This window comes from Miniopterus schreibersii, assembly GCF_964146895.1.
Source record: "Miniopterus schreibersii genome assembly, chromosome: 16".
In the NCBI taxonomy this organism is placed as follows: domain Eukaryota; kingdom Metazoa; phylum Chordata; class Mammalia; order Chiroptera; family Miniopteridae; genus Miniopterus; species Miniopterus schreibersii.
Window position 1 is genome coordinate 22,894,145 of NC_138116.1, and position 25,803 is coordinate 22,919,947.

At 41.1% G+C, this 25,803-nt stretch overlaps 1 protein-coding gene across 5 annotated transcripts in view; it reads right to left on the reverse strand.

Moving 5' to 3' along the window:
* Positions 1–25,435, reverse strand: part of STAT5B (signal transducer and activator of transcription 5B) — a 56,782-nt gene extending 31,347 nt beyond the window's left edge. For 2 of the 5 annotated variants that reach the window (XM_081161852.1, XM_081161855.1), the window contains exon 1: positions 25,287–25,435. In XM_081161852.1, the coding sequence (XP_081017978.1) occupies positions 25,287–25,397 (111 nt within the window). In that variant the 5' untranslated portion in view covers positions 25,398–25,435. Of the gene's footprint in view, positions 1–24,951; positions 25,114–25,286 lie in introns of those variants that run through there. The other 3 variants (XM_081161856.1, XM_081161853.1, XM_081161854.1) reach the window with 2 other exon arrangements.
* Between the last annotated feature and the right edge of the window lie 368 nt (positions 25,436–25,803).

The following is a 25,803-nucleotide window of genomic DNA, read 5'->3' on the forward strand; positions in this document are numbered from 1 at the left end:
AAGTTTCCACCTAGAAAAATTTGTTTTGAAGAGCACCTTGCGCTAGTTCAACAACCAGGGACAGCTTTAGACAGTATAATATACAACAGCGAGAGACTGTAAATGACCTAAATGTCCAAAATAGAATAGTTAAACTGCAACATTTTAATCTGATAGGATATCATGTAACAATTTAAAATAGAAAGGCTATGTTGAACTATAAGGCCATGCAGACACGCTTTTTTAAAAGTATAAATAAAAGGAGGCTAAGTGAAAAGTGTACACAGTATATATGCTGGGGGACAAATATCAGAGAAAGGTCTAAGAGAACCAAACACTTACTACATTTAGGTGAAGGAGTTTTGTTTTGTTTTTGGTTTTCTTTGTTTGTTTGTTTGTTTTTAAATATATCTTTATTAATTTCAGAGAGAGGAAAGGAGAGGGAGAGAGAGAGATAGAAACATCAATGATGAGAGAGTCATTGATCGAGGCCACAACCCGGGCATGTGCCCTGACTGGGAATTGAACCCTGATCAACTGGATCCCAGGTCGACGCTCAACGGCTGAGCCATGCCCGGCCGGGCAAGTGAAGGAGTTTTGGTACAATTTTTTTGGTAAAGTTTTTACTTATTAAATTTTGTTTAGAATGTAAAACTTGAAATATAAATTTAATAATCATGGGCAATTGGTACAACTCATTGTCCCATAGGAACAAAGCCTAAAGGGACATGCAAAAGACAAGGCAAAAAATATTTCCCAGCACAACAGTACCCAAATTATGGCACTTTCTTACAAATTAGGTAGTCTTGATTTAAGTAGGGCATGAAAGAGTAAAAATTCAGAATTATAAAAAATTTTTATAAAAGAAATGCAATTCTATCATTTTCAAATATACAGCAACTTAATATGTTTTCAAGTAGTGGTTCAAGACTACCAATAGCTAAGATTAATTTGCAGTTTTGACATCTATTTATATTTTATTTAAAGCCTTGTACTGAATAACTATATTATTCTTTTGTTTAATAAGCTCTTCGTCTTCTAGAAGTAGTGTGAAAGTAAATGGCAGAAAAGTATACTTTGAAGTATTTTTTTGAAGTCCAGAAGAAACAGAAAAAGTGTGCATATGGAAAGTAGATGAAAAAAGACCAACAAAATTTTGGTGATTTCTGAACTTGAGAGGTGAATCTGTAGAAATTCATCACAGGCTGCTCTCTTACTTTGTGTGTGTTTGAAAATGTTCATACAAGTGTTCAGAATACCAGAGGCGGGGGGGGGGGGCTGGAAGTGAGAACCAGGTTGGAGATGAGGGAACTCAGAGGTGGTAGAGTCTGAATTTAGGAGGTCTAATTGCGATTTCTGAAAGAAATGTGTAAAACAGGAAAGGAAAAAAATATATATTGGGAAAGTCGTATATCAAGACAAGAAATTACATACACGCAGGTTCATGTTTGGCTCTTTTTTCATCTTTGACCAAGCAACTGTCCCTGCAAACTTGTACCAATGGCCGAGAGAATGAAGTGCACAGAAAACCACTCAGGGCAGTGCAAAAATTCCTTTTTCAAAACTACATTTCCCCTTACCCCTACTGACACACCTGAACACAACTGGCGTAGGAGAAGGCCCCTGATAGTTCAAGGGTAACAATTCAAGGCCTCCAGGAGGCTACAGTTACCAGATCAGATCCCGGAGAGCCTTAGCCATTGGTTCCTAAATCTGCTCCTACTCAAAAAGGCCAACAGACCTGGGAGGGGGAAAAAAATCCTCCTGTTTTGTTGACATCAACTTAGTTTGTGCCCAGAACCTATACTGAAAGCCACAGCAGGGCTGGTATTCCCTCTCGGATTCTTCACGCTCTCGGGTTGAACAAATCAGGCCAGTTTCCAAGAACAGAAAGGCAGCTCTGTAGGCCAATCTTGCTAAGGAAGCCCCGAGATCAATCGCCCTAGGTTACGCTTTACGCTTTTATGTGCATCAACACCAACGCTTGCTCGCCCAACAATCTTTGCTCTCAACAGCAGGCCTGGGAAAGGGGCCAAACTGCACTGGAACAGCACCCAAACTAAGTGCAGAAGGGCATGGTGTGTCCCACCCGCCCCTCACCCCTCTTTTCAGGTAGCTGCGTTCTCTGCATTTAGCATAATCATCATCACTGTTGCTAACGGACAGTTATCTGAATGTAAATCCTTTCAAAAAATAAGAGAGAAAATGAACCTAACTACGTTTGGGTTAAAACAAATGGAAAACTGAAAACCGTGTCTTTTACGAGAGAAACGCCTCATCAGCTAGGTCCTTTGTTTGCTCACTGGATGAGGTTCCGTCGGTGAGGCCGGGGCGACCGCAGCTTTCCGGGGATAATGGCAGCGTGTGGGGAATCACATTCGCTGTGTTTAAATAAAACAAGTCCTGCAGGGGCCGTGGGTCCGACAGTGGGTAGCAGGCGTTAATAAGCAGCTAATTCTAATTCTGAGATGAAATGACATTTAAATGAGGGCTCGCCATGTCTTAGAAACTCAAAAATGTTTGGCCTCTCAGTGGGAAGAAAAAAAAAAGGTTGTCCAGTAAAGAAATGAAGATGATATCAGGACGTTCAACGTTAAGATGAGTTACAACTGTGCACAAAGTGACATTTATCACAGAATTAACACTGGCACTTTGCAATAGAATACAATGACTTCTGCTAAACCAGATGACTTGTTTCTGGAAACAGATCCCCCGCCGCTGCGTCTCTGCCGGGACGTCTGCACGCAGCTCGGCACCCCGGGAACGGGAGGGACTGTGCCTGCAGCAGACGACAGGTGCACGGAGACTCCCACCTCTCCGCTAACAGCTTCTGCCCCGAGACATCAGCCAGGATAACGGCTTCTGTGTCTCCGGTCTTTCGCAGGCTGCACTGTTACAGGAAGAAGCAAAGAGCAGCGATTTCCTTCCAAAAGGTCAGCTGCCTCCGACAGACCAAACAGAAAGCAGTTAATTCTTGCCAACTTCCCCTCCTGCTTCTGCAGCTCGTACGCAATCGTGTTTGGTTTCCAGTAAAGCTCCAAAGAGAAACAAAGCAAATGTGAGACCCAGAACCTTAAAGTGCCTCACATGACTAAATGAAAGCACGATCATGTGGGGCTACGCTTTTCTAAACTGCAGTGGGACTGTGAAAAGCCGCCGGGTTCAGTGTGTGGACTTAAACGAGAGGAAAGGCACAGGGCTGGAGCCATCCTGCACTTACACTAATGCTCCAGAAGCCGCTACCTAAAAATAAAACGGGATTTGGGCTGTAATAAATGCGACAACATGTAACGTCCCTGGTTGATGGATATCAAAACAAATCTTTAGCTTTCCTCTTCTCGAGCTAAAGTCAAATCGTTGTGTGACATGCGAAGGCGCTGGCCGGGTTTGATGTTGACAATCAGCAGAAGCACATACACAATGACTACATAGTTTCTTAGATTAGACATGGAGAACAAAAAGGGGAACAGGACAGGAAATGTGATTTTAAATCTTCCCTAGGTAGTAACCCCAAAGAGTTATGAAATAATATATTTTTAAAATATGTTTTTATTTATTTCAGAGGGAGGAAGGGGGTTGGGAGAGAGAGAAACATCAATGATGAGAGAAAATCATCCCACACCCCTCCTGGGGATCGAGCTTGCAACCCAGGCTTGTGCCCTGACCGGGAATCGAACTGTGACCTTCTGGTTCATAGGTGGATGCTCAACCGCTGAGCCACGCCAGCCGGGCATGAAATAAGATGGAAAACCCGCCCATCCTCAAAGGAACACCACATTCTCCTGTAGACATCTTTAAATTAAGAGATCATCTGTGCATTCAGTCTTCCTAGAGGCACCAAAATTCGATCATTTTGAGTCTAAAGGTGACGAAGAAAGGGAAAATGAAGACTTACAAAGTTTTCTCAACCAGATTGGTTCCTGGCTTAGCTGTCTACATACAACTTACAAGAAAATGTGTCAGGCCCTTCGGGAGGGCTCCTACAGCGTGTCATAGGGCTCTATGTGGTTTCTAACCCACTAGTTTCAGGTTGTGGTGTCAACAGAGCCACCAGGCCTTTTGTGAGACAAGATTGTGTTCTGAAGAGCTTAGGCTTTGATGACGGAGAGTGAGTAACCCCCTCTGAGGCTACTTGTTCGAAAGGAACACGGTTTGGGGCTCAAGGAGAAACCTGTTAGTTTGTTACAGATGCTAAATGAACCACCACCACCAACACTAGAAACTGTTTCATGCTGGAAACAAAATAAACTATTACATTTCCAAGCCTTTCCTGTACCTAATCACCAAACCTTAAATAACAGCAAGGGAACCAGCACAGAAGGGAGAAAAACAGAGCACGAGTAGTAACAGTAATAACAGTAAGAGTAGTAATAATCAACACTCAAGGAGCTCCTGCTGCATCATGAACTCATGCACTGCGACGTGCCCTTTATATGCAGCCTCACTTAATCCTCAGGAAAAACCTATAAGGCAGTACGATTATTACGCTCATTCTACAGATAAGGAAACAGGCTTAAGAGGGAGGAAATCTGTCCAGAGTCCTGCAGCAAGAAAGTGAAGGGGCTGGGATCAGCACCTCGGCTGTCCACGGGGGCGCCTGCTCGCAACCCCAGCGCTTTCCGGGGTAACCCTCCCTCATCCACGGGGGGTTTTCCTGACAAGGACACCTGTGGTCTGAGACTGCTTTATGATAACAGCTACCAAGTGAATTAACACAAAATGCAACTCACAGAGAGAGGCAAAAAAATTACTTGACGCTCAAAATTGCTTTGTATGGGACAGTGAGAACATCTGGATGACAAAGCTTCAGACAACCAAAGGAAGCCGTGTCCGGGGTTTGGTGGCTCACTCCCCCACCTCAATCAGAGATCAGCTGAAAGCGCTCGACTGTAACAGGGAGCAGGAGTGGAATAACGAGAAGGGTTCTGGGGGTGGGTAACTCTCCAATGAGGCCAAAACCTAGATCCTGACCACTCGTGGTCAGAATTAACATTGTGACACTTCCTATAAGCAGCAGACTGGTTGGTTATATACTTCATAGATTTGCTCCCAAATTCCTTATTGGCTTTCCATTAGACGCAGTATAATCCGCCCCCAAGATTCACCCAGGAAGATCCTAATCTCCGGTTTTCTCATGATAGTGACAATGATCATTCATAAAAATGAGAAAACAGCTTGTGAAACAGTCTGGCGGGTAAGAGAGGAGAGTAAAGGATACTGAAGTCAGTTGCCGTCGGGATAGCTGTTCACCTTATACCAATCACGAAACGCCAACTTCCTTAATGCTGACGTGCATGTGAAGTTACAGACCAGGTATGAGTGAAAAATTTCTGTGATTAATAAAAACGAATATGACAAATGCAGAAATAACCACATTACCGTGTGCAGTGTACATTAAATAATTGGCTGAGTGTTAGATCACCTGGGCTCACCAAGCAACGCCACTAAGAAGTATTTACTGTTATGTGGAAGGCAACTTCCGAGTTTCACAGTGTTGTGTAACACGTCAAGGGGGCATTTGGGACAAGGAACCTGGAAATTCTATAATTCTATGAAAGGTGCCTCATACAATCTTTAACACCTTTAGCTAAAAAAGGAATTGACATAATACCTGTATCCTATGCCTTTTATCATTTGATCATCCCAGTATTAATTTTTTTAAATTTTATTTTGTTGATTTTGAGAGAGAGGGAGAGAGAAACATTGACATGAGAGTGAAACATCGATTGGCTGCCTCCTGCACGCCCCCTACCAGGACTGAGCCCGCAACCCGGGCGTGTGCCCTGACCAGGAATCGAATCGGCAGCTTTTCAATGCCCAACCAACTGAGCCACGGCAGCCAGGGCGGATCATCCAGCTTTAAAAGACGGAATGCTTTACCTCTCTAGGATGTGAATGTGCCCTACGCTTTGGGCATAAGAACTAAAGCAATTTTGCGTTACCTGTTGCTTAACTACCCTGTAAGTTATCCCAGGGCAGGAACCATTTCTCGTTCATTCTGATTCCTTCAACACAGTCCTTGGTATACAGTAAATGCTCAAAAATTGTGTGTCAGATACGATTTTGGTAGGCCTCCAAGTTACAAAAAGAACCTAAATTGGGGGAAATGACTGGAAGGTCAGTTGTTTCCTTCAAGCTGTTATTTTTGACACTGTGAAGGTCATTAACTTGAATCCTTATTACAGGAATAATGGGACTGAATCACACTTTATAGAAACTGCGATGGAGGTTTTGACTCATCGCTGGTGCTAATCAAGGCAAGTCATACCCTTCCATAAATATCGTGACAAGCTTGTGGAGCAGACCTAACACCTTATTGTGGTGATTTCCAAGAGAAGAATTACATGAAATGTGATGATGCTAATGGGAGCAGAAATTCCAAAGAACGCTTCTTTGCTATGCAAACGAAACTGTTTCTCTCTTTTAATTGTGTCTCAAAACAAAAGTTGAGTACAAACATAACGCGCGACACATATCAACAGTTCACCCCTTCGGTTGCCGTGCATACTGCCAAGTGCAACCCAGGAAGATTCATTATTGTGCCAAAACAAGAGGATGAAAGCTCTACATCCAGCCCGGCCGGCGTGGCTCAGCGGTTGAGCATCGACCTAGGATCCAGGCGATCGGGGTTCAATCCCCGGTCAGGCACATGCCCGGGTTGCAGGATGCAGCCGATCAATGACTCTCATCATTGATGTTTCTATCTCTCTCTCTCCCTCTCCTTTCCTCTCTCTGAAATCAATAAAGATATAGTTTTAAAAAAAAAAAAAAAAAAAAAAAAAAAGCTCTACATCCAGAACGCAGAGTAGCGTTGGGAGGGTGACTCAGGGCTAATGGCATCGGTCTGGCAGACACCGAGCCTGTCATTCATCTCCTAAGAGCTCTCCACCTACTGAATCGAATGCCAGCTAAGGAAGGCGTTTCAGTAAATACGGTCATGTTTGACTACAGGCTATTTTTTATTCAAGACGTATTTCCATGTAGCGAAGTAAATTTAGCAAATGAAAATACACTGAATTGTTACGGATGTCCCCCAGCCCTGCCAAAAATGACAAGCTGCTTGCTCAAAAAGCTGTCACTAATTAGCAGCTGCTGCTGTAAAGAAAACCAAACTAAGTGCCCATGAAAGCATATTGAACTGGCCCAATGACAAGGAATGGAAAACGCAAGAATCTATTTGTGACAAGTAAACTTTCAAAATGTTGGCAATCCAAGGGGGGAGGGAAAATGGGGGGCAGGACCTGGAGGCAGGGCAATAATGGCAATAGATGTCCATTCATATTTAAACAGGAATGGCTGGAAGAGACTCCTAGCATCCCGAAAGTCGCAGAAATCCCAGGGTCCTAAGGTCCTAAAGTCACTGAATCCCATCATAACCATTTCCACCTCTCCACGAGGAGTCGGGCTTGGCATGGGGTCATTTTTCATGGTCAATACTTCTGTCTCTGGCATCCTAACACCTGCAGTTGTAGACATCATAAAAGCTGAATTTTAAAAATACCTTTCATATTCTGATGCCTTTGGCCCAAACTCTTACGGTTGAATTTAGTTGTTGACCCTCCACTCTACCGGCTGAGAAAATAGGGTCAAGGAAAGCAGAAGTGAGCTGCCCGGTGCAAATGAGCAGCGGACACAGCGGTAGAAAAATCACGTTACTAGCAGCTATGTTCAATGTTCAGCGTAAGAGGCTCTAAAATCGCCCACAGGTTAAGATCTGCTTGAACTCTATATGGCACAGGCTACTTTTCAAATCATTCTCCAAGGCTCTCCCTCTCTCTGTTTCTTTACCAATCAGATCTCCCATTATATTTCTTCTTCTTCAACAAGCTCGTTTCTATCCTTTAAAAAACGGGGGGGAGGGATATTTCCTCCTCAGTTTTAGCTTTGTTACTCTTTTTCCCCTCTCCCTCCAGGCAGGCTGATAGGGAGCCATTACGATGTTATTTATATTAGGATAGGTTGTCTCTGTAGCAACTACTCAGAAAAATATAAATGAAAAAGAAAGGGAGGGAGGGAGGGAGGGAGGGAGGGAGGGAGGGAGGGAGGGAGGGAGGGAGGGAGGGAGGGAGGGAGGGGGAAAAATACAAAGAAAATAGAAAAATGGGGAAAAGAAACAAATATAAGCATATAATTTCTTAATGAAGTTGTAATCAAAACCTCTTCTGTAGCTGTTGCCCTTTATGTGGAGTTCGTCTTAATGTCTGTATAACCGAATCACAACAATGTATCGGTAACTTTCCAGTTTGCAATCCGGCTGTAACAAGGAGACAATTTGCTTTATGAAACATGGAGAAAAACTAATCTTTGATATTACTGTCGGTGCGGGTTTATCAGCAAGACCTGGAGGAGATGCACCTACGTGCATGCAGATTCGGAATCCCATTTTCAGAACTTTAATAACCCCCTAGCGGGTGCAACGAGCCGTTGAATCCACTTGTCTTTGGATACTTAGTGTGTGTGCATCACTGGCTGGGTCTAGGCACTATGCTATGCTTTCTCATTTTTGTTTTTAATTTTCTTCTTTTTATTTCTGTTGGTGGGGGGGAAGGATACCACTTGCCTATTATAGAAGCTTACAGGTAAACAACAAAGCAAAAACTAGAAATGCAGGGGGAAGAAATATTGTCAAGTCTCCAAGCAAAAGGGTCATAAAAAAAAATAAATAAATAAGAAGCCAGACACAAAGGGACAAATATATGATTTCACTATGAGGTACCTAGAGTAGTCAAATTTATACAGAAAGTAGAGGGGTGGCTGCCAGGGCCTGGGGGGAGAGAGGCGGGAGTTAGTGTTTAACGGGCAGAGTTTCCGTCTGGGATGGTGACAATGTGCTGGAGATGGGTGTTGGTGATGGCTGCATGGCAACGTGAGCACACTTAATGCCACGGAAAATACTTAATGTCACTTTAAAATGGTTAAAATGGTAAAAAATACATATATATTTTTCAATGGGGTAAAGAGCCAGTTCTTGCCTAGTGAACTCACATTTCTTCCATCCTTAACTCCGAAATCCAAAGGAAACAGAATGGGCTTTTCCTTCTCTTTTCTTCCACAGTAAAAACATGCGTTCAGCCCTCCTGAGCGCTGACACGCTCTCTCTGTTTAGCTTAAAGGGGAATAAATGGAATTAACGAATCTTCAGTACCAACCAGGGCTCATTATCAGGGATGATCATCTGCCCACCGTAAACGAACGTGCGCGGTCAGCCCTCTCACAGAAACAGTATTTGTTTAACGCATCCTTAACTGAGCACCTGCTACATGCCAGGCTCTAGTCCCGGCGCTGCAGACAGAGCAGGGAACAAAACGGACATGCATTTTATGGAACTCAGACTCTGCTATCTACTATGAAGTGCTTGAAAGTTTAAATAAATGCAGCCTGTACTATGCTTTCTCATTGTTTATTTTAATTTTCTTCTTTTTATTTCTGTTGGGGGGACGGGAAAGAATACCACTTGCCTATTACAGAACCTTACAGGTAAACAACAAAGTCTGTGCATTCAACTCAATATTTGGAAAAAAGTTTTCAAAGGCCCTGAACAAAATCAAACAAGGGTGATGACTGGCTTTTGTGAAAGGCTTGACAATGTGAAAGCAATTTCTTAGGAAACCGGGACATCTGTCCATCCCCGCTGAAAGCTGACCATATTTATGGAGCTATAGTATATGCAAACAAATCAGGTCTGATCAAGGTTTCCACAGTTAAGATCATTTCGGTGTGGCATTAGAGCAGCTTTTGTCCAGCATACACAGTTTTACTGAGAGGATAACTTTCATGCTCGCCACAATCAAATCATTTACCTTTCAAAGAGGATTTGCAGATTCAGTCTCTACAAGGTACTAAAAATATAGAGCCTGGAGTCAAAAATTCACAATGGAACTCAAGTTTCTACCCACCAATGCACAGCAGCACAAGGTGGTAGGTAGGTGGCTAGCGAACATTTCGTTTCTTTTTTTCCCAAGGAATAAAATATAGGTCAAATTCTACTAAAACAACAAATACCATCACAAAAATATTTTGAAAATGTGCCACCTGTTCTCAAGTCAACAGAACAATCTTTTATTCAATATAACAAATTTTAAAACAAAAGAATCGGACTCCTTGGAGCATAACAACTTTGGTATAGGTTCTTAAATTTTCATCTAAGAAAAATGTTAAATATTCTAAAATAGGTTGCCCTATTATATTGGGAAAAATATATTTTCTTTATGAAAGTAATCCTCAATTTATTGAGGAATTAGTGACATTCAATAAAGTTGATCAGAATGTTTAAGTGTTAGAATTAAGCTGATTTTGGCACCATACTAAAATAAAGGGGTTCCTAAAGCCCACTTACTAAAAGCTACTGATGTTTTATTTAACATTAAAAAGCCAATTAATTTGGCTTAGATGTCAGCCAATATGCAAAGCAACAAGAAGTTCTATCCATTCCTTCAAAGGTTCCTTCTAGAATCGGGGATCTAAAAAGACCATTAAGATCAGCTAAGTGGGAAGAACCAAGGGCACTGGGGCTTAGGCATTACCAGAGGCTCCGGAGTTCCTCTGTCGGGATGGACTTCTAAAACTGTTCGGGCTTCCACACGCAGTTGGAGTTACCATCACCTCATTCGGAGAGAACTAAAAATTACTCCCCTCCCTTAGGTACCTCCTAAGACTAAACTAATATTAGGAGGGGAAAAGGAAATCTCTTCTGGAAGGAAAAATTTCATCTCTAGCGAAAGATCCCGAATTTCAAGCATCAACTTTAAGTATACAATAAAAATGACCAAAAAAACCCCAAAACGATTATTTTCCAGGCAAACTCTGTTTCAAACACAAAACTAAATACCAAAAACTCTGTCCAAAAGTGATTTGATAGTTGAGTGATACCTGAAACAGAATGGGTTGTTTTAGTTTTAGAGTTGTAAGCAAGGCCATATAGCTGACAAGAGACAATTTAAGCTGATGCATCCAAGTTCAATCCTCAGGCCCTTGCACCCTTCTGTAACAAAACAATAGGCAACTCCCACCTGGCCCGCACCCTCTTTCCGGTCACCTTACAAATGAAATCATATACCAAAGCCCATGTGTATGTTTGTTGCTTGGAACACAGAATATTTTCTCATAGAAACAAAGTTATAAAGAGATTTTTAAAAATCCCTGGGTAAACCCAAAAACCTCAAGTTGAGCTACAATCTTACAAAACCTAATTACCCTTTATGATTTTGTTTCTGAAAAAGATGTTATTAGAATTTCCAGTCAAGGGTAACATTAGTAACAAAATAATCCCTCTACCCCAGTCTACCCACAAGGAAAGAGAAGGGCCTCCAACGGTCTGGCTAATGCTCCACCATGCCTTGGTGTGGCACTTGGCAAAAGGCAGTGCACCCCTATACGCTTGTGTGATTGGGGGTGGGCGTCTGGTGGGAATTCAGGGGTGTCATCTTCAGGTAAGAGTAGCTTCTGTTCCCTTAAGAGCAGTGGCTTCAGTTCCCAGAGGGCAAGAGACTCTATTTGAATGTGAGTTATTTGTAAGCCAGATGCTAAAAGTAGGCGACGGCCTGTATTTTATTTTATTTTTTCAGAAAGCCTGTAACTGCACTGTCCAATAGGACAGCCACTAGCCAGGTAGGCTATTGGGCTTGCTGGAAATGTAGCTGGGGCCACTGAGGAACTGAATTTTTCAATTTTATTTCATTTTAATGAACTTAAATGTAAACTGAAAAACTGATGCTCAGTTTAGTTACTGGAAAACTTTCATGTATGTTTGGAACAAGTTGGGTATGTGAATCTATTGATAAAGGAGAGATTCAATGAAATCTGAACACTGTTCATGCATTTCTGGTGAACACTTTGTATCCAAATTGAGATATGCTTTAAGTGCAAAATACACACTCAATTTTGAAGATTTAACATTAAAAAAAAGAAATGTAAAATACCATATTAATTAATAGTTTTGTTTTTCTTTTTCTGCTTTTAATCCTCACCTGAGGATATTTTTTCCATTGCTTTTCAGAGAGAGTGGAAGGGAGGGAGGGGGAGAGAGAGAAAGAAGGAGAGAGAGAGAAACATGGATGTGAGAGAGACACATCAACTGGTTGCTACTGGCTGCCTCCTGAACTCACCCCTACCTGGGGTCGGGAGCAAACCTGCAACCCAGGTACATACCCTTCACCAGAAATCAGACCCCAGACTTTTCAGTGCACAGATCGACTCTAACCACTGAGCTACACCGGCTGGGGCTCATTAATAGTTTTTATATTGATTGCATGTTGAAATATTTTCGATACACTGGATGAAAGAAAAATATTATTAAAGTTTATTTCACCTGTTTCTTTTAACCCTTTTAAAAGGTGGCTACTATAAAATTACATTTATATTTGTACTGGATAACACTCATCTCTAATATTTTACATATTTCCTATATAATTCTTGTTTACAATTTTCTACTTGACATATGTCTTATTTGTAACATTTATAACTTTCCTTCTACATTTTGCTTAGTAGGAAAAAATTCTGAAAGCAATCCTAAGCTTTTAAATTAAAACTTTAAAATATATGTAGTCTTGCCATGGCTCCGTTGGTTGGGTGTTGTCCCGTGCATTGAAAATTTGCCGGTTGGATTTCCAGTTAGGATACATGCCCAGGCTGCAACTTGATTCCCAGTGGGGGGCATGCAGGAATCAGCCTACAGATGTTCTGCTCTCACATGGATGTTTCTCTCTCTATCCCTCTCTATTCTTCTCTCTAAAAATCTTAAAATATATTATTTTAAAAAATAAAAAATATATGTAGTCTTACTGTACTTACTGAAATGTTAGTATGAAATTACACTATTTTGAGTTGAAAGTGTACAGAGTATTGTTTTTAAAAATTCCTATTCTGTTACATAATCTCCATAGAAAGATACGTTTAAGGAGACTAGACCTAGTGATTCTTTAATGGAACTGCTGGTGATTATCTACCATCTGTTCAAAAAATGTGAAATATTCATTGTGACTCATATTAAAAATCTATCCTACTGCATATTTCAAAGGCAGTTCATGCAAATTCTTACCTCTTTGACTTATCCTCTGAAAAAATTTAAAAACCCAAATAAAATGCTTAATAAGACAATGTGTCATATTCAGAAACATACTGATCTAAGGGACAGAACAGAAAAGCAGCAGATCTGAACATATATGAGGACTTAGTATATGATAAAGATGGACTTTCATATGGCGGAAAAAGAGGGAGTTGATGGAAAATGGTGGGTTTTTTTATATCTATAACCGGGTGGGAGATGGGTATAGGAGGGCAAAGGGGGAAAAATGAGGGATGTCTGTAATACTCTCAACAATAAAATAATTTTTTTTTAAATTGGCAATAAACATGTGAGGTACTGTCCAACCTTGTTAGAAATTAAAGAAATACAAATAAATATGAGAGGCTAGCAAAGAAATAAAGGTTGTCAACACTCAGTTATGGAAGATGTGAGGAAATGGCCATCTCCCTTCATGCCTAGTTATTGGTGGGCATATGGGCTGGGATAGTCTTTTTGGAGGGCAGTTGGCATTATCTATGCAAATGACTCAGCAACTCCGCTTCTAGAACTGACATTAAGGAGATGGTCTGGTAAATATGAAAAAATCTACCCAGTCTAAGGATCCGCACCATGGAGCTTTCTATAAAAGTAAAAAACTAGAAATAACCTAAATATCCATTTATAGATTAAATTTTGATAGGGCTATATAATAGAATACCTTAAAATGTTCAAGTAGATTGCTATTTATTAAGTTTCTGAGAAAACAAGTCCCTCCTGATCCCCCAAATAACAAGATCTGACTAGGGGTTTGCTTTAACTGTGTGTTTGGATTATTTCTCTCTTCTCTATAGTTTCTAACCTGTGTTAATGGGGAGTTGGTTGTTTATATTAGGGGCTTGCAACCAGAGTCCATGAACCTCTTGAAGTGTAAGCAAAATTTTATGTGTGTGTGTGTGTGTGTATTTTACTGGGAAGAGAGTCAGTGGTTTTATTAGAGTCTCAAAACATCCCTTAATCCCCAAATGGTTAAGAACCACTGGCATATACAGTTTAATGGGTAAAGGTGTCGTCTAACTGTGCCTTAAAAAGCAAATGTGATTGTACAGCCCATTTATTCACTAGTGAACAAATATTTACTTAGTACTTACTAAGTCTTACCTTGATTGGTAGCCAAATTATTATAAAAATTTGGAATACATTTCTTTACTTACTTTGGAGGTATTTTAAACAGCGCCCCTCCCCCCAAACTTCAAAAAGCCCTCTAGCAACTAAAAGACAAAAAGTAGATAAAAAGGTTTTAAAGAAAATTATGTTAACTTTTGAATTAAGTAATTTGTTTGCAGTCTTTTGAATCTTACATACATCTGAACTTCTTTAAGGAGATGACCTTCAGATTTATGGGCTGGAAAAAGACTTATCTTTGTGAGGATAGCCAAGTTCTCAAAATTGGGTAAAGACAAGTAACACAAACAAGTAACTAGTTTTAATGAAGAGAACAATAAATCATTTTATATATAAACTTTAAAAATACGCTGTATAATTGGTTGATGCTATATTATAAAATATATGATGCTAAATTTGAGGCTCCAAATTTAAATGATTTATAAAGTATCTCATGGTTTGGTAAAAATGACTCAGATACACAAGAGAAGAAACTGGTCTAACTGGTCACAATAATGGCACAGTGATAAAACATTACTGGGAAAATCAGCAACTACAAATAAACTCAAACCAAAGGAAAATATAATTTGGGATTAAGTGAGATTATCACATTTTCAGGAGGCAGAGGAGGTAAGAAGTAAAAAGCAAAAAGAACCATAAAATTAACAGGATTTATTAATGAGGGAATATTGGGCAATATATATTTATAGTTTTATTTTTAATACATGAAAATATTTATCTTCATGAATTTTAATTAACTACTTATGGACATAGGTTAAAAAAGTATTACAGGATACTCTATGGTTTCTTTTATATTTCAGTAGTCTCAAAACTGGCTTAAAATAAAATTCTGTTACAGCAAATTTCATTACAATAAATTACAAGGCATAATCTAAGTTAAGGTAGATTTTTACTGAGATGACTTTTACATAAAATAAGTAGGTCTTCTGCTGGGCTCAAAAATATATATTTTTTAAGACTGTAATTTTATTTGCTGCAAAGTGCTAAGACCTAAATAGCTGTGCTCCAGAATTCTCCTAAAACATCAACTTATAATTTATTTTCATTTTTCTTCTTTAAACTCCTTAAAATGTTAAAATGCTTTTAAACACTAAATCTAGTTACAAATAAACTATTTAATGTAAATTTAATTAAGTCAGAACATGTCTTTTGTATTAACAATGACATATACCCAAGAGAAAGTATCTTTCGCTAGAGATTTCCTTTACCACTATTCCCAAATGAGCACCACAATAAGCATTTAGAGAAGTCATTAAGAATGACTAATGGAATTACAAGGAAAGGAAACCTAGCAGCCTTTGTAGGTATCATCATGAAAGAGAAAGCAGTACAACAGCAAATACAAAAACATATTGAAATAATACAATGTTCAGGGTTTTAAGAAGTTAAAATAAACTAAGCCATTTCCCCCCCAAAAGTAAAAAAACAAACACACACCTTCAACATGAAAAGAACGGTAGCTTAGCAGAGCACTTACACAAGTAAAACAACGTAATTTCTTTATCATATTTAGAAAACTATAATTCTCCATCAGCTTATGGAGCGTTCCACCAAGTACAGGAAATCACTCAGTGCTCAAGTTCAAATTATTTTAACTCTGAAAATGTTGAATATAATGATAATGATTTTAATATAGGTCTTCAACAAAATACGCCACCTACCCATACAAAATAAGTACATCATGCCAAACAGTGAACACAAACATCACAAACTACTCATTTTTCGGCTCCTAAAAAGGAAACACTGACTGAAAACAAAAACAAGTTGCTTATTCTAAGATAAATCAATATACAAATGTCATTTAAAAAATTACTTCCCCCCCAGCTTTATTGAGATATAATTAACATATAACATTGTGCAAGTTTAAGTTGTACAATGTGATGATTTTACATATGTATATATTCCAAAATGGTTACCACAGTCAGGTTAGTTAACACATCCATCACATAGTTACAGTGTGTGTGTCTGTGTGACTGCATGTGTGTGTGTGCGTGTGTGTGTGTGTGTACGGTGGACTTTTAAGATTTACCGTCTTAGCAACTTTAAAATATACAATACATTGTTAATTATAGTCAGCATGCTGTAATATTACATCCTCAGAATTTACAATGTAAGTTTGTACCCTTTGACCACTTTCACCCATTCCCCCACCCCCAGCTCCTGACAACCACCAATCTGCTCTGTTTCTGAGTTTGGTTTTTTTAGATCTACATTTAAGTGAGATCATACAATACTTGTCTTTCTCTGTTTAACTTATTCCACTTAGCGTGATGTCCTCAAGTTTCATCAGTGTTGTCACAAATAGCAGGATTTTCTTATTTATTTATTTTTAAATCTATTCAGTTTTTTGTTTTCAATTACAGTTGACATTCAATATTAGTTTCAGGTGTATGCATAGTGGTTAGACATTTATTTTTTTTAATTTATCTTTATTGTTGAAAGTACTGCAGATGCCTCCCCCCATTGATCTCCTTTATTTATTATTATCTCCTTTATCCATTATATACAAATATAAAGAAGGAATATACAAATCACATTTTCTTTATCCATTCATTAAACATAACTTTTTTCTTGATTACAAAAGTACTTCTTGTTCATTAAATAGGTAGTAACGCACAGGAAATACTAGGACGTGCGCGCACACACATCTGGAATCTCGAGATCCAGAAGGAACTTTTTCTTCAATGTCTATTCTTCTTTCCAAGCACAATTGCATGTGATTTTTTTTTTGTAATTTGCTTTTTCATTAAGTAATATATTATAAACCTTACCTAAATCATTAAATATTTTTCATAACATGATTTGAAATGGCTGAGTAGTACTCCATTGAATGGAAATTCCTCAATTTAGTTCATTAATCCTGTAATGCTGAGCATGAAGTTATTTCCGATTTATTGCTATTTTAAATAACGCTATGAGGAATATCCTTGTATACAAATCCTTGAACATATTTCAGATTATGTCATCTAAATGGAACTTTTAGGTCAAAGGGTAGGCACATTTTTAAGGCTCTCAATACATAAATCAAACTTCAAAAAAGCATCAATTTACATTTTGATTAATGAGTCATGAAGGTGTCAGTTTCCCTCCCATTCCTAAGTAACACTGTTTTTATTTTTTCGATACTGTTAGTTTTTGTAAACCTGTTAACTGGAAAAATGTCATTGCTTTTATTTGCATTTCTTGATTTCTAGTGTAGCTGAACAGAATTTTATGTAATTGGCCATTTGTAGTTCTTCTTTTGTTCATTTTCCCATTGGGAGAACCATCTTTTTCTTACTATTTGTATATATTCTTTATATATTAAGAATATTAACCCATACCCTTTTGCTACATGTTAAAAATATTTTTCTTACTTTGTCATTTACCTTTGGTTTCTGGTATTATGAGCATAAAGAAGTTTTTAATATTTATGTATATGTTTATCTACATCTATATCTATACCTCAATATATTCTTTTATGAGTTGTTCCATAAATGCCACTGTTTTAAGTTTGTCCTGTTCAAATTTACCAATTAACTGGAACATAATGCTAAGTTCTGTCCAAACTAGATTGTTGACATTTGGGTAAAAAAAATAAATAAATAAAATCCATGAATTCTGACAATGTCACATTTCTAGGACAAAATTTAAAATGTGTGCTTAAGGTAATAAGTTATCTTACTTAAGGACCCATCCCTTTAAACTTACATGCTTTGCTCTGGTGTTGCAAAATCAAGGGCTCAGCATGTTAATTGTAGCCATGTCATTCAGGAAGCCAAATGTTTTCCATTTTGTTTTGATACCTTCAACAGTTAAAGAGGAAGGCCAATCTCTATCCACATTACAATGAATTTAGTATTTTTACTTGATATTTAAACTCATTGCAAAATAAACTCACTTTAGTATAAGCTCCAGGGTTTCCATTTATGATTACAGAACTGAAATAGTAACAACATAAAAAGAAGGAATATTTGCATTGTATCTCTATATATTAGACCTCTCAAACCTTCTGGAGTGAGACTCTACAATATCCAATTCTCACTATAATTCTCCCTCACTCTACCAGAAACAGATCACAAATCCTAAAAACATAAACCCACAGGGTAAACTGACCATTACATTTTGTAAAGAGCTGTATATTTCTGTAAATCTCCAGTTTGCTACTTTTCTCAAGCCTAAAAGATGACCAAGAGATTCTTAGAAACATGAAACAAAACAAACCAAAAAATAGAATTAGCATTATTTCTGAGAGATCATTTTACCTAAGCATTATGGATGACTATATCTTGAAGAATGCTATATGATAAAGCTGATAAAATCGATAAAGTCCAATTTTTAGTACTTCCAACAGGTTAAGTGTGCAACAGTTTCTTTTTGTAAATACTACAATGGCATTTGTGAATGTAGCTTAATTAAAACATTTCCCCCAGGCTGGATTTTAAAATCCCATTCCTTACAAAAACATAGCGATTTGCCACCGACTACAGGCTCTGAATTTTAGACAACACAAAATGGTTTTTCACAAACTTTCTAATTTACTCTCACCTAAAGTCTGGAAAACCCCACTGAAGGCTTCTTAAACTCAGCAGACATTAAGAAAAAGAAAAAAAAAAGGCTTTAATTGTAGGATCTCACTGACACAAACATAAGGAAATTCTGAGTTATAGATACTTCACATTAAGCTTTTTCCACTGACACTGTAACTTTTGTCAACATTCAAAGAAAATTCAACCCTGGTCAAAGGTGACAGTTTGACAATCCTGGAAGCTAACATCCTCTGTTTATTTGAACTAGTTTATACTCTCTGCTTAGGGAATTGAAGCTTTTCTAGTCCCTGACTTGATCTCTTAAATTCAAATCACTACACTTTAGGGCTGTGAATTTTATTTCCAAGATTGAACTTCACATCCTACCTCCAAGGAAAAGTGCTCCGAGAACATAAGCATCGGATATGAAAAGGAATACATTTCTGAGACTAGCTTCTAATGACATTTTGCATAGCCCTAAACTCACACTAATTTGTTCAGCTGCCTTTACTGCCCCCGACCCAACTTAAAATTCTTAAGTCCTTCTATCTCCGAAATCACAACGGAGAGCCACAATTAGTGGCTCTCAAAAGCTTTAATAAAAACAAGAATAGCACCATAAATCTCTTCAAAGGAAAGCTGTAAATAAAATGAGCTGAATACTTGAGTCCTCAGTCAACAAACACTTGTGTCACTTGCCACACGGGCAGAGAAGGTCCTTTTGTTTGTAAACAGAGGCCAAGAAGACTGCTTATAGCTCTTCTCCTATGATGTATATGGTAATGCTAGTAGTGGAAGACCACGACCGGACGACTTACAGTTCAAATTAAGACTCTCTGTCTTAATATCATTTCCACCAGGAATATACACATTAGTAGGAAAAATATTGGTCCCCTTCATAACTTTAAAAAATTCCAAATATATAAAAAATTTATATTAAAAAAAACAACAAGAGTCCATTTTGGAACACAAAGAAAGAAATACAAGCCTTAAAGAAGCCACTGTCTTATTGCAAAGCTGCAGTTGCCCACACTCCTTTGCAGTGCAAGGGTTAGGAATGCAGCCTCTGAAATCAACGTGGCCTGGATCTGGATCCAGCCCTGTTGTTACTAGCAATGTGACCTTGGACAAGTTACTTAACTTCTCTGTGGTCATTTCTTCATCTTTCGACCGAGGACAATACCCACCCCTCTGAGGATCATGAGTTAAAACATGGCAAGAGCTTTTAGCTTTGGGCATAATCTGAGTTACTTTTTAATGAATTTTCTGATCACTTTTTGGAAGATGGCATAATGATTATAGAGATAATGCGTAGATCTTCCCAGAGGAGCCCGTGGTAAGCAGAGCTATAGCCTAGAGTGGTATATCATCGTTTTCAATACAAATCATGGATGTGGCTGTTACTGGTAGCTTCAGCTTGATTTCCCATATGCAAAAAAATAAAAATAAAAATTCCCCTACCGGGGGAAAACAAGCAGTATTAGAAAACCCTTGGGTTTGTCCGGTTAGCATTACAGAGTAAAGCCAAATTCACTTTTACTAGCCTGATGGGCATTGCAAATATTAGTCACCAAATTAATCCCAACAAATAACAATAACTGATTGGCTCATTGATGTATTTCCCCTTGTCTTCCCCAACCTTTCTCTAACGAGTCAGAAAGGAAAGTTTTCACATTTTCTGAGAATCTCATTACTGCTCTCAAACCATACTCTGTATCTTAGTATAATTTAAAAAATGAGTCAGCACAAGCACTTCAAAACACTAGCAGTGCATAGAATATGGGATATTTCTCTTCACAACAGAAACCTGGGAAAATAAAGAGTTAGCGTGCAAAGGCTGGGGGAAGAATGAATGGACAGTGAGTGTCAGACTAGATTTTGCAAGCTAACTTCCAGAAGATAAATAGACGTTCCTCATCAATATATGCACTTTTCACCTGAATAGTACTATAATACATAGGAATGGGTGTAATTATTATGAACAAACTCAAAGAAGAAATATCCAGTATATGACAAATTATAACTTCTCCTTTCTTGAATATTGGGGGGGTGGGGGTGGGAGGTTATGATACTCGACGTAGTAACCTCACTGGCAAGCTGCAGAATGCGTAACTACACAACACTCGAATGCAGTACTGCCTTTAGTGATGTGATCCAAAAGAAAATGTAGGAGAGATAAGCCACTCCTAAACGGCAAACATATTTGAATGCCAACTTAATTAAGAGTCTATTTAGTCGCTACACTTCTTAGAAACAAGTTAGCTGAAGGCCCAGAAAAGGCCACTTGCTTGGATCACTGGAACAATATCATCACACGCTCCTTTCTAGAACATACGTCTCCTCGGGCTCCACATAACGCCCTCCAACGTGTATATAAACAGTCACCTACCACAAAGAAATTACTCAGGAGGGTCCAGGAAGAGTTTTACGGCTCAGGGTGACTCCTCCAAGGTTCTGCTACCATACCCTACCTTGTCTTGTGCTTATTTAACTCCCCCGTGACATTCTGTACGGCTTTCAGGCGAAGTCAGCAAAACTGCCATATTGGCTGCTTAATACATGGGGTTCTCGATTATATAAACCTGGGGCAGCCCTTCTTTGAAGGCCGGCATTCAAGGCTCCACATAGCACATTCAGCTCTACCTTAGTGCTGTGCGTTTTCTAGGTACCCGGGAGGAAACCGATGACAGCAGCCCCCCGCCCTTTTCTGTTCATCGCGCCTTTGCTGCGAAGGTTTCTTCCAAGGCTGCTGCGCCCTGAAGCGAGCTGGGGAGATTCAGGGATGTCTTGTCTTCCCGACCCTGAGCTCAGTAAAACTGTCACGAGGCGCAGCAGGTCAAAGACAAACCACGTGGCATCTGAGGCTTGTCTTTCTTCAGAATTAAAATGTGACCCTGGAGAAGGTTACTATGTGGACCTAATTTTGAAAATACAAACAGGAAGCACCCCCACCCCAATATTACCATTTAAAAAAAAAGGAAACCAAACCTCAAAGATACCTTCCAAGGAAGTCATGGGTGTGACCAAAACTAACAACAGTAATAAAACGTCATCTAAAACCCTGAAACCACCAAAAGTGAGGGTCTCCAACCAACGAAATATCTAACACCTATAAAGTACTTCTCCCTTTGACTAGTGAAAATTGCATAAACTTAGAGACGGAAAGCTTCTCCAAACTGGCTTAGGTTTTTCAGCAGCAAAGAATCATCACTAATAATAATAATAATAAAACCAATGTCAAAACTCTACTTAAAATAAGGACATGCTAATTAAGAGTGAATACAACTTTAAAAAAACACACACAGACAACTTTTTATCACTGAGATGCTCACAATTTAAATGTACAAAAAACAACAACAACCTGCCTGATCAATGGAAACTAGGTTGTTAAATCTGACTTTCTATTCCCAGAAATAAGCATAGAACTTGTGTTTCCAACATTGCAGGGGAAAAAATACTTCTTATTTTAGAACAGTTCTATTAACAAGGCTCAGATTTAAAGAAAAGTTTTTTCCTTTGAACACCACACAAAATCGAGGACAACGATACTTCAGAGCTAACTTTTAAACATTATTTTTATTAAGAAGTTTCAGAGTCAAACTATTTTGATACTTTATGAGGCAGTAAAAGGCCACTCTTTTTATTCCGCCTTCCACCTGCAATAGATTCCTGAGCGTACAACCTACCTACTTACAACATCTCCCTTTTTTAAGACTACCTATATTACTTATCTACACACAAGTAAGCCAGGTAAACTGCCACGAGGACATTCATAAACATAAACCTAACACAAGTCACAAACAACTGGAGTATAACTTGAAATGATTTTAATATAACTTTAAAAAAAACTGACATAAGTACCAAGAGAACAATAAATGACACCTTTTTCTAGTCTTGATGTGGTTTTTGCATATAATAATCCTTTTTTGAAAAATCGAGAGTAAGCAAATGAAGATGAAATGAGAAGTTGGAGCACAATAGGAAGTGCTGACCAAAATATTTATGTTGTAACACTACAAACAATGATAGCACTGTTTTCCCCTTCCATCACATAGATCATGAAGTACCCGCTTAAAAATCACATCCACCTTCAATTTCTTAACACAATCCATATTAATATCCTGTTGACAACAATATGAATCCTGAAAAGGCAAGAACCACTGAGAAGGCGGAATAATTTATTTAGCTGCGTCTACAGCAAAGATTTTGTGCAGAGTTTAGCTCCAAGTTATGCAATAACCAAACTGCTAGTGATAGAAATCAACTTTTTTTTTCCCTGATGTTTTGAGTTTTTAAAGAAAGATCTCTTCATTCCTTCCTTTATGTCTCAACCAGGTGCTCGAAATGTTCACCTTCCAAAGGCTACAGAAAACAAGTATTTCTGCTAGATAGCAGTTACCTGACCAAAGGTGTGGTGCTCTTTTAATTAAACATGACAGACCTCACGCATTGTCACGCAGTGAATTTTTCTGAAAATCAGTAGCCCCTTTCCCATTTATGCTATCAATTCTAACAGCTGTAATCTTCCACGAGATGGAAATTGGTACCAAAACAAACGAAAACACGGAAGACTTCAAATAAACCTTCCAATGTGGAATCCATCTGAAATGATCAGAACTGACCCAATGTTCACAGTGCTACAAAATAAAATTAGGAAACCAGGAAAGGCACACTAAATAAAATATGTACTCTCCTAAAAACTATAGCAAATGGCTATAAACGATATAAACAAATGTACAGGAACGGAAGAACCCCGTAGAAAGAGGCGAAGTTCCATTATATGAACCAAACAATAACAAAATTATTTGAGATAACATACTCGACAGCTGAAAGCTTATTATGGCCTAGGCGGCCATCCAAACACTTTGGAAACCTAAGATACACGCAGATGATAAACACCATTTGAAGACTGGAAAAAAAACCAACAATGACGTAAGATCGGTTTAATAATTTGGTGACACACTGGCCCTCTCAAAGGGCATTCCCCCAAAACATCCCAGAGACAATTCATGAAACTGTATTTAGGCAAAGACCTCCTATGTCACTGTGCCTTGGGATGAGCACTGATGGGAGAGTCCTCAGACCGGACACTTCAGTCCCTGAGCTACCACACAGCTGTGCGCCCTGAGCGGGCCACTTCCTCCACCTACCTGGGCCTCTGGGCCTCAGTTTCCTCACTTGTGCAATCAAAGCATGTGCCATAATCGCTGGGGCCCTTCCCAGCTCTTCCATTCTATGACCTGCTCCTGAGCACTGTCTGTCTGATGCAAAGCGATGACAGAGGCCGGGGAGAAAATTACAACTAGGGCATGGCTCTTTGGGAAAGAGAGGATCTCTATCTCTTTTTGCCTTTAAAATTCTTGTGGTTTTCATTAATCTCGTCTTCCTGAAAGCCGGTGCTTGTTTTTCTCTGCCTTTCCCATCACTGTGGCTACAAGTGTTCGCAGTCGCCTCTCGCTCCGCTCACGCTCCTTCCTCTTTGATGGGCCTGACCGTCTTGCCAGATGCCTTCACCTCGGACCAGCTTTCGTGACACACGACCCCCCTGCCTCCGACTCTCTTTATCTGCCCCGACACCAGGAGCACTTTTTTTTTTTTTTTTTTTTACTTTATCCTGGGCTAGGAAGACACACGCGCGCGCGCACACACACACACACACACACACACACACACACTCGCTGCGTGCATCCCACCGCCACTCGCACGAGCCGGGCCTGGCGGGTCCTGACGTGGGACCCCGCGCCCCTGAGCCTTATCTGCAAGGTCCTATTTGTTGCCCTGACTCCTTATAAGGCACTGCTCCCTGAAGCCTCGCCAATGCCCCCCACCCCGCCCGGCACCCCCGGGCTCACCCCACCCCCGGGAGTCGCAGATACCTCTTCTGAAAGGAGAAGGAAAAGCAAGGAGACGGCGGGGGCTACCGGGCACCGCACCCCCAAAGTGTGGGCGGCTGACAGCGGCCCCCTCGGCTCTCAGGGGCGGGCGCCGGGGCCCCTCACACCCCCTCCCCAGACACGCGCGCACGCACCGCCTCGGCTCCACACCTTCCGCCCGCCGCGGCCTCCGCACGACGCCCCCCGCGCGCCGGCCCCGCGCCCCCCGCGCCCCCCGCGCCCCCCGCCCAGCGCGCAGCCACCGCGGCCGCCTCCCCGCCCGGGAGCGATGGCGGCGCGCGGCCCTGCCGGGCGTCTCGGCGGCCGGGGCGCGGGGCCCCGCCCGGGAGGACTCCCAGGTCTCGCCCCCGGGCCCCGAGCCCAGGAGCGGCCCCGCAGCTCCTACCTCGCTCGGCCCCTCGGGCGCCAGCAGCCGTCTCCCGCCCGCCTCTCGCTCGCCCGCTCGCTCCCTCCCGCCTCCGGGCCACCGCGCCGAGTCGCCTGCGCAGGGTCCCCGCCTAGGTGACGGCTCCGGCCGCCGACTCTCCTAACGCCGGGTCCCACGGGGGCGCGCGCGCTGTTCGCGCGCCGACACCGGCCGCGCGCCCCGCCCGCCGCCCCGCGCGCGCCCCGCGCCGGCGCGCGCCGCTTCCTGGTTCCGCCTGGAGCGCGCTCGCGAGCCCGCGGCCCCTCAGACCCTCGCCGCGGCCGCCCGGTGGGCACCGGATACCCTCGGCGCACCCCGGCTGGCCGGCTGCTCGCTCCGGGGGGGCCCGCGCAGCCCCTCGAAGCCGAGGTGGGGTGGCCTCCCCGCTCGGCTCCCCGGGCAGGTCCCGCGAGCAGCAAGCACATGCTGCGTTGCTTAGCTGCTGTCGACCACCGGCAGCGGGGCTCCGGCCGGACTGCGGCCGTGAGGGTGGGGCCCCCTCCGCAGCCCTTCCCCCTCCCCCGGCCCCCGTTCAGGTCCTGTCCCTCGCAGGCCGAGGTCAGAAGTCCGCCGCTGGCCCATCAATAATTATCCCGGGTTTGCTCCCGGGAGGGCGGTTCAGCCAGGGCTCCTGCCGCCTGCCACCCAGAGGCGGGAAGCCCGAGGGACACAGTTTGCATTCCCCGGGCCAGCTAGATCCGTCCACGCTTCCAGAGCGAATCCGAGGGGACCCGCGCGTCCGAGACCATCTCGCTCCCTGCGGAACGACCCCGGCTCCCACCCGTCGGAGCTGCGGGGGGGGGGGGGGGGGGGACTGTTCGGTCCAGAAAC